Below are 11,968 nucleotides of genomic sequence, written 5' to 3' on the forward strand. Positions count from 1 at the left end.
TATAAACTCAGAATTGCAAGAAAAAAAGTCAGAATTGTGAGATAAAAAGTTGCAATTAAAACAGAATTGTGAGATGTAAACTCAAAATTCTGAGTAAAAAGGTCAGAATTGAGAGATATAAAAGCAGAATTGCGAGAAATAGACTTGGAATTGCAAGAAAAAAGTTAGAATTCCATTTATATCTCACAATTACGGCCTTCTCATAATTGTAAGCTTGTATCTCACAAAAAGTAATTGAGACTTTTTTCTTTTTTTTTTTTTTGTGGAACGGGCTTCCATAAATATGAACCAAAACCTTGGAATATCTTTTCAAATGCCATTTAAATAGATTCTCTGATACACATATGCACTACAAGCACCTTGAAATCAATGATAAAACATAACTTACCACAAGCCAGCCAGTCCGCAAAAAGAGCACCACCCCAAAAATGTTGATCATGCAGGTAGTAAAGACTCCATCCCAGGTGCCGAAAAGAACAGGCTCCCAGACGAAAAGCTGCACCTTCCACCAAGGCTGGGCATTACTCTGGGAACCCTACACAAACCAGTGTCACTCATATCTAAACAAGTCACCATTAATGTCAGGTCCTCCGCTCAGGGTAAAACAGTAGGATCTGAACTTATGGTTTACTATTTATTCTTATGGTAAAACTTACAGATTGGTCATTACCTGTGCGTCTTCATGGAATAACTCTTGAACTTGAGGACTCATGCTCCCTCCTGGGCAAGATTACACTAGCTGGATCTGAGGAAAGTAAATTAGCATTGCTATAGTCATTTTAAAGGCTTTAATACTGTATATAGCCTACAAAGGTAATTTTAACAACATTTGCCAAGTAGGCGATGGCCACGTAACTTGGATACATTTAAGCCAACAAAAGCCGTCTTTTAATAAGTGACACATTAATAAAACACATGTAATTAAAATTCCGCACTTGATCAACATTTTAATACTTTAAGATAAAAGGCAAACAAACGTATTGAAGTTCACGTGACTAAGTTGTGTAGTAGCCTACTGACATTGTGTTTGTGTTTTACTTTAACGTTATGTAGTGCAATGGTTCGTTGCAAACACTATTAGAAACGCCAGTGACTAGCGGCCCTAATCTAAAGGATAAAATGTTGTTTGGGGATATAGTTGAACTGTAAATTCCTTGAGTAATCATAAAGACACTTACCTGCAGTCGCTGTGCTCCCGGATGCAGCAGGTGGAGAAAGTGAGAGAGGCGCGAGCGCACACCGGATTAGTTGGGTGGTCCGACTCATTTCCGCGAATCGGTTCTTTCGAACGGTTAAGCATCAAACATTAAAAAAAAAAAATTTTTAGTACGTTTTATCTGTAAACGTTTTGCGTTTGAAGTAACTAAGAAGTGCTATTTAAGTAACTTACTAAATTGACACTAACCATGACACAGTATTTTAGCATAGTATATTAAAAGCGTTTTTAACGTTATGTAGTGCAATGGTTCGTCGCAAACGAACTATTTTAAAATCATATCGTTCGATTAATTCTTACTTTAAGAATTTTATCCTAACAGCTGTCTGTGTGTCGCTGTTATTTATGGAAACGCTACGTGTGCAATAAACGTCAAATATCTGTTCTATCAGCGCCACCTCAGGTGTGTGCTGCCAGTGTTCATTTCACTGTTCTTCGACTAGTCTAACGGTGCAGGACTTTCTGTATTTTTTTTTTTTTATTTCGTCATTGATATAACTAACTAGTGGACATTTATGTAAAGTCAAATTAAAATCATTTTAAGATGCTTTTATGCAAAGTTATGGTCATGTTTCAACCATACAACCATATTTTCAACCCCAGTCCACATTTTTGTCAATATGATTATCTCACAAAAATGTTCCCAGGTTATATTTAAACAGATTTAAAAAGAAAGAAAGACAATAAGAAATATTTGCACAAAATGAATCCTTTAGGACAATTAGAATTGAATTAAGACCATAGAAATACTACTGTGAATAAATATATTTACTTATTTTTGCCTTTAGTTAAAGAGAATTGGGAGACACATGCTTAATTGTCATAAAATATATATGCAATCACAATGCAAAAAATGTTAATGGTCTTAAAAACAGGATTCATTTATTTTAGGCAAAATACATTTCTTGATTTTTGTTAAAAATGAACTGGATTTCTTAACTGGTTTCATGAGATTCACACAGTAGTGCTTATACTAAAAGGGCAGGGGCCACCCACTCCTGTGATGAGTGATCATGACACATGGAAAAAGCACTCAACAACTTGATGCATTTTGAAATTTAATATTACACAACAAGAGGCACGCAATCAAAAACATCCAATCAGAACTTTTTCCCCATGTCTTAGGCAAAGTATTGCATTAAAGTATATTCTATGGAAATAATTCGGCTACAATAAAATGGATACATATAAAAATATAACCAGTGTACAAAGACAGTCAGAGGACATGCACTCCCCAATAAAATTAAATGTCTAAAACTAGTCAGAAGAGCTTACTAAATAAAACCATTCAGTTTTCCACTCAAATTAAACTTGAAAGAAAACAATGATCCACCATCAGTAACACCAGATGAGACTTTGATGCTCAAAATACCCAGTCAATAAAGAACAACAGTCATGTGTCTAAATGGTTATGACCTTTTACCAATAGCAATTGAGCTTACAAAAAAAATAATTAATAAAATCCACAATTTACTAAAAGGAAATAAAGCACAAATAAAGCATTAAGGTCTTCCCTCAACTTATCATTTCACTTTCATCGATTTCTAGAGCATCTAAAGCAGTAATTATTGATTAAATATTTATAATGAAGGTATCACATGATATTGAAATGATAAATAACATCCTAAAAACTCCTCTGATGGTGTATGATATCCATACATGGTTTAATCAAATTATAATTATTAAAAACTAATTCAGAGGCAATTCTTAGAGGACAGTACATTTGTAATTTTACAAACAAGAACACAAACATGATTTAGTCACAAAAGTTGTGCTGAGAGTCATCAGGGACTACAGGAATGAGTAAACCAAAATGGCAGCAAATAGTAAATCATGTCGCACTCTCTCTACACTCCAAAACATGTGCACATCAAAATGCACAAATTAAAATATACAACCTATTTACAATGTGTAGAAATAAAGGGACAATAAAGGAATGTTTAGGCACACATATAATAGACCGTAATCAAAAACACAGTAAAATGTCTTTGACACCTAGAACATACTATAAAAAAAAACACACAGGACTGTTCTTAATGGGCCTCATTCACAAAATATGAGCAGAGTGAATTTGTGTGTTTATAAAACCATTAAACAATTTACATAAGAATGTTTTTAAAAATGATTTACAAAGAAATGAGTGTACAGTTTCGCATGATACTACGAGTATAAAGCATAAAACTAAGATTAATCAAGATTATGATTAACAGTTATGGGGCAAGCAGGTAAATTAATAAAAATAAAACAGAAACAAAGTTTTTCATTTACATGATTAGTTTTTAAGCTAACAAAGATAGATGTGTGATTAATAAATGCTGTGTGTACATATTAGTATAACTTTACCAAACATTACACTTTATTTTTTGTTCTATATTGATCCAATAAGTAACAGCAAGTGAATCTGATACAAAGACATACTTGCTAATGGATGGGGTGTTTTTGAGACAAAGAAAAAGCAAAAAATATGATCTCAGACCATACATTCTTAAATCATCTTTCTTGATTTCACTCAACACTGATATAGATTATATCAGATTTATGAATGTGTACATTATGTAGAGGGAAGGTGGGAACTAAAAAAGTGCTTTAAAGCAATAACAAAAACTGCCCATGAGCTCAAAGTGCTATTTAATGGGTAATGTTTATGAGATATTGAGTCCATCTGGAAACTCAAGAAAACAGAATGTGAACAAATGAAATCCTCTTAAGGAAATCAAAGTGATGAAATGCGCACATTTTTTCAACAAAGTATGTTGTATTTTGACTATTGTAAGTCTGAACTAACCACTGAGTCAGGCACAATGATGACAAATGAAGAAGTGCATATTGACAATTGCTAAAACTGCATCCCTAAATGTAGAATATGTGAAAACAAACCATCTACAGATGCCTTGTTCCCCATGTGCCCTAAATCTGATGAAAATGTACTGATTTGTTCAGAAGTAGCATGAGAATATCTATTGTTTTGATCCAATAACCTTAGGAGAAATGTGCAAAAATATTTCATGATTATATAATCTCATTATATAAAATTATGGGCTAGGTCCATACAAATTCAGTATGACAATACCTGCAGATTGCTCTAAACAAAATGTGTCTTGGAGAGATTCTTTATGGGAGCAGAGAATGCAAATATTTGTAAAAACATTCCAACAAGTAATTAAGTGCACAAAAAATTAAATACGCAAATTAGCTTACAACGGCAGAAAAATGTTACTCATTTTTTAAACAAAGTGCCTTACTCAAGTCTAGGGCGTGAATGTAAGGTCCTTTCAGTACCTCTCCAGACAACATGTTACAAAATCGATTGTAATGCTAGGTCAGAGTAGTTTCTATAGACCTTCATTATTAGGTCAGTCCGTTGAGCCTGTTGTTCCAAGCAAAAGAACTGAATGCTAAAAAGAGGCCAAATCAGAATTGATTTTTGTATCATTTTCTCTCTAGGAAGCTACGTTGACCCTATAATTTAGACTACTACAACAGCATTGTTGTTGTAGCTTGAATTCCTAATTCTAGAACGCACAGGCTAACTAATTTGGCAAGCCATAGTGCGTTCATCCCAAGCCCTACATGTGTAATGCACAAATAATGCAATGACAGATAAAGAGTATCCCATAGTCTCCATTAGAAGTGCTGATAATGAAATCTAATGCGTGCATCACTCTGCTCCACATGCGTGATTGTTTAAAGATGAAAAATCATAAGTATTTGCACAGAGATCACATTGCCTTCACTGACAGAACTATAAAGTGCCATTAAAATGCTTCAAATCATTAAAAGCTCTTGTTTAGCCAAAAGTTTGGCTGCTTGTAGCATCTGGAGATCTTGTTTCGTTAACAAGAGAGAACTCTGGGAAGTCCGCTCCTCCATGACCTCTCAGGCTAACTTGTCCACTGGCAATGCTAAACTGTGAGGACATTCCAGCTCGTGAGCTTGGAAACTGAGATCGAAAGTTCTGGTCAAAAGTAGCGATCTGAAATGTCTGACTAATGCTTTGCGCATCTGTTTTTTGGGGAGAGGTCACTTGGTCGAGGAAGTCCTCTGTTGGCGAAACTGAGGAAGGGTTTGTCTCGTCACCTGAAAAGGAGAAGGAGTGTTGGGAATCTACTAAAAGGCTAAAGTTAGGTTTCTCCAAGGTGGATCTCAATGGAGAGTTCATGCTCGGTCTGAACCGGGATGGGGAGGTGAACTGCTTCTCCGTGGAAAACAAAGGCTGGCCAGCAAGACTGGCACTGTCATTTACAAACGTAAGACTCTGGTTGTTCAGGTAGGTGTCATTCTGACTGGTCCTTTCCAGTGCTTGCTGGAGAAACTTGGAGTACTCCTGTAGAAGGCTAGCCTTCTCGGCCGGGGGTCCTTGTGAGCTGGTCCCCAAAGTCTCGGTGGGGCTGCTCTCATCGGAAGAGTTGATAGAGATGCTGGATGTGACCTCAGTGTCCGCCACACTGAAGGAAATCTCTGCTTGCCTGTTGGCCTTATTGGAGTAGTGATCGAGAAGCGTCTGCAGGACCTCATCTGGAAGGACGTTCTTCTCGTTACTGGACTTGATCTCCACGTTCAGCGTCTGAGTCTCAGAGAGGATTGTGGCGGGAACGGTCTCATCGATGACGCTTGCTACAGCTGCCTGAGTGACTGAAGACTGCGACACAATGCTGCTTACATTAAGCGCATAGTCTCGACTAGTGTTTGCCGTAGCCGCCTGAAGGTATCGCTTCTTCTTGAGAAACTGCATGGCGTCGTCATAATTTGTGCTGCTCCCAGTTGGTTTCGTTTGTCCTCCTTGGAGGGAATCAACCGACTCCATGACAGGATTGGTCTCGACATCCAAGAGGCCTTTGTTGTCCACAATTTCAAACGTGTATCTTGTTACTTTGCTCTCTTCGAATGAGGACAAGGGTGAGAGACTCTGGGGATGTTCTAGGGCCTGCTGTTTCAAACCTCTCCTGCTGGCGATTTTCTTCAGCACTAGTTTCGGAGGACTGATGATCTCATCATTCGATTCCTCCCCTGCGAGATGCCTGTTGCCAGGCGGGGAATCAGGGAGCTCAACGGAATAATCTGTCACGACATACTCGTCCTTGACCTTGGTGGCTACAGTGTAAAGAGGAAGACACTCGCTTTTGGCCAGTTGGTCTTCCGTCTTCTCCTCGTTACCAGCTTCAACCACTTTGTCAACAGTGGGACTTGTGAGCGCAACCCGACTTTTATCAAAGGTCTTCTGACGTTTCTTCTTGGGAAGCGTGCATTCCTTGGCAGGAAAAGAGAAGCCCAAGGTCTCTGAGGTGCGAAGAGGGTCGTCTTTGGCAGCTGCTTTCTGCACCTTCCTGTCCTTATTCTCATGGCACATTCGTCTGTGCTTTAGTACTCTGTCAGTTCTGGAGAAAAACTGTTGGGAAAAATGTACATCATCATGTTTCAGACTGTATAATGCATGCTAACATTTTAATTGTACTGATTTACTTTGGACTGCCCTTACCTGATGGCAATAGTCACACTGGTAAGGCTTTTCCCCACTGTGTGTCCTCTTATGTCTCTCCATGTGGTATTTCTGAATAAATTTCATTCCACACTCATCACAGCGAAATGGTTTTTCTCCTAAAGGGGCGGCATGACATGCTATTATGAATGATATAAAGAACAATTTAGGCAAGTCAAGTAGGCCTACTTTTTCCACCCGTCAGTCTTAACCCTAGACTTGCTTTCTCAGAGTACAAAGATGTACCACAAAAAAGGGGCTTGCAATGGACTACATTAATAAACAGATCATCGACTCTAAAGATTTCACTGTACATTCTTGAAGAAAATGTTTTGAATGAAAAACACTTTTTTTTGCCACTGGTACAATGTTTTTAATCCCTCTCTGCTTACCTGTGTGGATCTTCTCATGTCTCTGAAGCAGGTACTTCTGAATAAAGCGCATGTCACACTGATTGCACTGGAAAGGCTTTTCACCTGCAAAATAAAAAATGTTGTTCACCATTTTGTTCTTTTAGATGTCATTTATTCCCAAAACACATTACACCACTTACCTGTGTGAATGAAGACATGTCTTTGTAAATGGTAGTTTGTCCGAAAAGCAGCATTGCAGTGCTCACAGACATGAGATTTCGGGTTCTGGTGCCCAAGGGAGCCGTCTTCATTAATAGTGAGAATCTACCAAGATGAAGGAAATATAGTTAAAAATCTACTGTACCTTATCTTTCATGCTTGTGCTCGTTTAGAGCATCATATCTGTGTGGTCATAATACTTTATGTCCTGGCTAACCAATACCATAAAATGACATGATAAATGTCAGATGTGCATTGCAGTTTTTAGTATAATAATATTTCTATGAGTACAATCACATCAGTAAGCAAGTAGCCTTTAATACAAATGAAATTATATTAAAAAAGCAAGCAGACAAATTAAGCTATTTCAGGACACTTTCAACCTCACAACAAACTTTAAATTACTTTACCACCAGTTTTGCACTGTAAAGTATCTCTCACTTAGAGAATTGGTATTTTAGAGCATATTGGTATTTTATCAGTGGCATCTCTGATGAATTATATTAAACCTTTGCAGGCGAGTGCTGCTTTCTCTTCTTCTTTTTGTGACAGTCAGATGGGTCCCTCCCTGGTTTCTTCTCCTTTTTATTGAGATTCAATGAGTCTGGCAATTTCATCTCCTGCTTTATATTTACCTAACAAAAGTAACAACAACAATCATTAATTAAATTCATTTACTGAATATATTTTTATACATTTATTTTTATCACGATATAGCCATAATACAGTTTAATTCGGACAAATCAGCTTTGCGCAAATTTGCTGAAAAGAAATGCACACTTACTTTACCCAATATTTACTCACTGTTTGTTTTTTTGTTTTGGTTCACTGACAAGGCTGTTGGAACTTGCACAAGTAAAATAAATAATATTGTTAAAGTGCAGCAATAATTAGCTCTTAATCAGCTCGAACAGCTGTACACTTACTGGCATATTGAGTGTATAGTGTAATTTATGGGAGATTCGCTGTGAGAAAGCGGCTTCATCCTGTCCATCCTTTTTCACCGTCTCCTCATGAACCATGAGGTCATCCTGGGATATCAGACCATGCGAGGTTAGGCCTCCACCTGCCAGGTCTTCATCATCATCATCATCTTCATCATCATCATCATCATCCTCTGCCAAAAGGGGATGATTAGCCAAGCTCCGTTCCCCAAGTGTCATATCCAAACTGCCTCTCCTTCCTCTTCCGTCCACCCTTGAGGGTCCCAAAGCTCTGGAAGAGTGATGAAGCCCCACAGGGCTACATTTCATAAGCATCCCCTCCAACTTTTCATCAATGTTCATCGCTGAATGCTGAGCAGTTGAGCTGAAGCTACAGGAAGAGACAGGACCAACATAAGGATTCCTATCAGCAGTCAACACAGCTGCGTTCACAGCACTTCCTCTCTGTTGACCTGGCTGAGAGAAACAACAAGTTTGAGTTTAAAGAAAACAAACCTCATATCCCCCACCTTTTGACAAGCAGCAGCAAAACCTGATGATCCATATTCTCCAGCATGATTTGAGAATGATCCAAAGAGTAACTTGTGGAATTTGATCTTTTGAAAAATCCTAAAACGTTATTTCAAGGTTTAAATAAAAAAGGAGGATATTTTCAATGTGATCTCAGACTTTTGGAACCCAGTGTTGGTCTAGCCTCTATGTGCAATCAAATCAAAATCATTTTCATCACCTGCTAGGAAGAGGAGAAATGACAATAAACTCAATCTGACTTGACACGTCTTGAACAGTTATTGTCAGAATTGCCACTGCAGCATAAACTAATTTAATTAGGAAGCATTCATGCCTTTTTATGTCAGATTCCTGCTTCTACATGTCATTATGAACCAGTTGACTCCAAGTGGATTGTAATACATAATTTCTTACTATTTTAATGAGGCTTAAGACTTTATTATATTCAGAAAAAAATTATCAATCTAACTGTAATGACACTATTGGATAAAAATATAAAAAGCTGCAGTAGAGCTGCTATATAGCTGTTATTACTGTGAAGCTGCTCTGAAACAATCTGTATTTTCGTACTTATCAATACTGAAAGATTAAAGCCGCATTTAACCCTGCTGTACTTTTCTAATCATTGATATTGGCCTCATAAATATGAATATTATTAATATGAATATTTACAAACATACCTGATTGAGATTCATTATTAACCCAGGATGACCTTTACATAATTATTCTATTATTCTACTGACTTATATGAGCTGGTTGGCATCCTGCAGCTTTGCCATAACAGATTTAACCAGATGACACTGTCAAATCAAATCAATCTTATTTTTATAGCATTTTCACAATACATATTTTAAGCTTAATCTAAGCATCTCTACAGATAATTCTCCCTTAATGCGCCCAGTGAGCTGTAGAAAAGCAAAAATTATATCAGTGGTGAAGAAAAAAAAAACAATATTCCATATACATAGACTTTGTAAAAGTCATGTATGACATGTCAATCATCAACCTTAACTAAATACGACCCGCATAGGAAGTGGATATCAGACCAAGCGAGCTTAGGCCTCCACCTGCCAGGTCTTCATCATCATCATCATCTTCATCATCATCCTCTGCCAAAAGGGGATGATTAGCCAAGCTCCGTTCCCCAAGTGTCATATCCAAACTGCCTCTCCTTCCTCTTCCGTCCACCCTTGAGGGTCCCAAAGCTCTGGAAGAGTGATGAAGCCCCACAGGGCTACATTTCATAAGCATCCCCTCCAACTTTTCATCAATGTTCATCGCTGAATGCTGAGCAGTTGAGCTGAAGCTACAGGAAGAGACAGGACCAACATAAGGATTCCTATCAGCAGTCAACACAGCTGCGTTCACAGCACTTCCTCTCTGTTGACCTGGCTGAGAGAAACAACAAGTTTGAGTTTAAAGAAAACAAACCTCATATCCCCCCGCTTTTGACAAGCAGCAGCAAAACCTGATGATCCATATTCTCCAGCATGATTTGAGAATGATCCAAAGAGTAACTTGTGGAATTTGATCTTTTGAAAAATCCTAAAACGTTATTTCAAGGTTTAAATAAAAAAGGAGGATATTTTCAATGTGATCTCAGACTTTTGGAACCCAGTGTTGGTCTAGCCTCTATGTGCAATCAAATCAAAATCATTTTCATCACCTGCTAGGAAGAGGAGAAATGACAATAAACTCAATCTGACTTGACACGTCTTGAACAGTTATTGTCAGAATTGCCACTGCAGCATAAACTAATTTAATTAGGAAGCATTCATGCCTTTTTATGTCAGATTCCTGCTTCTACGTGTCATTATGAACCAGTTGACTCCAAGTGGATTGTAATACATAATTTCTTACTATTTTAATGAGGCTTAAGACTTTATTATATTCAGAAAAAAATTATCAATCTAACTGTAATGACACTATTGGATAAAAATAAAAAGCTGCAGTAGAGCTGCTATATAGCTGTTATTACTGTGAAGCTGCTCTGAAACAATCTGTATTTTTGTACTTATCAATACTGAAAGATTAAAGCCGCATTTAACCCTGCTGTACTTTTCTAATCATTGATATTGGCCTCATAAATATGAATATTATTAATATGAATATTTACAAACATACCTGATTGAGATTCATTATTAACCCAGGATGACCTTTACATAATTATTCTATTATTCTACTGACTTATATGAGCTGGTTGGCATCCTGCAGCTTTGCCATAACAGATTTAACCAGATGACACTGTCAAATCAAATCAATCTTATTTTTATAGCATTTTCACAATACATATTTTAAGCTTAATCTAAGCATCTCTACAGATAATTCTCCCTTAATGCGCCCAGTGAGCTGTAGAAAAGCAAAAATTATATCAGTGGTGAAGAAAAAAAAAACAATATTCCATATACATAGACTTTGTAAAAGTCATGTATGACATGTCAATCATCAACCTTAACTAAATACGACCCGCATAGGAAGTGGATCAACGTATGATTAAAAAAAAAAGGCCTAAGATAAGAGTTTAAGCTCTATGTATACAGACTTAATAATGCTGATGTGCATAAACTAATAAATAAACTTAAAGTACATGACATAAAGTACATTTACAGTGTGTGACACTCAAGCATAACACTGGCTGCCTGTTGCCACTGTCAGAGATACAACTGCGCATTTAATTTGACTTGAGCTTAATAAGACTACTGTATTTTAATAATGACTTTAATGTATTTTAATATATGAATGTAGTTTAAAATCGGCCTGATCTCAATTTCTATGCTGCCGTTTCATCACGTACACAGAGGCCGGACTGCAAACATTTTCTCGGCTGATTGTATCGAAGACCTTCGTGGATGAAGAGTATACGTACCGCATGTGTTGTCAGTGCAGCGCTGGCGGCGGGTTCGAGCCGCTCATGATGTGTTTGTCAAACTTTACTGCGATGCCGCGGCTAGCATGAGAGGCTAGCGAGCTACATTCCATCTGCAGCAGCGCAGCGGTGCATTGTGGGATCGCAGCGGACCCGCTCTGATGAGACTCTGACAGGACGTGTTTGCTTGCTGTTTGAAATATTAAGTGTAGCTAATAATAGAGAATTATGTGGTATGTTATATAAATTGATTTATTCATAATCAGGTGGACCAAGATTTCTCTCACCCTGTCTAAGCCTCAATTATTAACCCTCTAGACTCATATAATAGAATCACGGGGGATTCTATAATAATAATAGCAATAATAAAGTCCCTGAAATATT

The 11,968-nt window shown here is 37.3% G+C and overlaps 3 protein-coding genes across 3 annotated transcripts in view; all 3 read right to left on the bottom strand.

Moving 5' to 3' along the window:
* The window catches only part of LOC107714115 (solute carrier family 12 member 8-like), a 22,447-nt gene extending 21,192 nt beyond the window's left edge, over positions 1 to 1,255 (bottom strand). Inside the window, exons 1-3 of the mRNA XM_016519854.1 lie at positions 1,179 to 1,255; positions 671 to 745; positions 389 to 535 (exon numbers count right to left, since the gene is read on the bottom strand). Coding sequence (XP_016375340.1) covers positions 389 to 535; positions 671 to 712 — 189 coding nt within the window. The 5' untranslated portion in view covers positions 713 to 745; positions 1,179 to 1,255. The remainder of the gene's footprint in view (positions 1 to 388; positions 536 to 670; positions 746 to 1,178) is intronic.
* A 1,012-nt stretch (positions 1,256 to 2,267) lies between these two features.
* Positions 2,268 to 8,659, bottom strand: znf148 (zinc finger protein 148). Its single transcript, XM_016519873.1, has 6 exons — positions 8,191 to 8,659; positions 7,774 to 7,899; positions 7,246 to 7,369; positions 7,085 to 7,168; positions 6,693 to 6,811; positions 2,268 to 6,602 (listed from the first exon to the last, which is right to left on the bottom strand). Exons 1-6 carry the CDS (start codon positions 8,548 to 8,550, stop codon positions 5,004 to 5,006), a joined length of 2,412 nt encoding a protein of 803 aa, XP_016375359.1. The 5' UTR covers positions 8,551 to 8,659; the 3' UTR covers positions 2,268 to 5,003.
* Positions 8,660 to 9,729: 1,070 nt separating this feature from the next.
* Positions 9,730 to 11,726, bottom strand: LOC107714359 (zinc finger protein 148-like). Its single transcript, XM_016520184.1, has 2 exons — positions 11,585 to 11,726; positions 9,730 to 10,024 (listed from the first exon to the last, which is right to left on the bottom strand). Exons 1-2 carry the CDS (start codon positions 11,587 to 11,589, stop codon positions 9,730 to 9,732), a joined length of 300 nt encoding a protein of 99 aa, XP_016375670.1. The 5' UTR covers positions 11,590 to 11,726.
* Positions 11,727 to 11,968: the final 242 nt, after the last annotated feature.

The sequence above is a fragment of the Sinocyclocheilus rhinocerous genome, unplaced genomic scaffold (assembly GCF_001515625.1).
Source record: "Sinocyclocheilus rhinocerous isolate Xijiao unplaced genomic scaffold, SAMN03320098_v1.1 scaffold12, whole genome shotgun sequence".
NCBI classification, from domain to species: domain Eukaryota; kingdom Metazoa; phylum Chordata; class Actinopteri; order Cypriniformes; family Cyprinidae; genus Sinocyclocheilus; species Sinocyclocheilus rhinocerous.

Excerpts from the sequence above, each read along its gene's own strand:
- znf148 (XM_016519873.1), bottom strand. The coding sequence starts at position 8,550 with ATGAACATTGATGAAAAGTTGGAGGGGATGCTTATGAAATGTAGCCCT. Across the intron at positions 7,370-7,773 it reads AGCAGCACTCGCCTGCAAAG|ATTCTCACTATTAATGAAGA; the intron begins GTTTAATATAAT and ends TCATCTTGGTAG. Across the intron at positions 7,169-7,245 it reads ACATGTCTTCATTCACACAG|GTGAAAAGCCTTTCCAGTGC; the intron begins GTAAGTGGTGTA and ends TTTATTTTGCAG.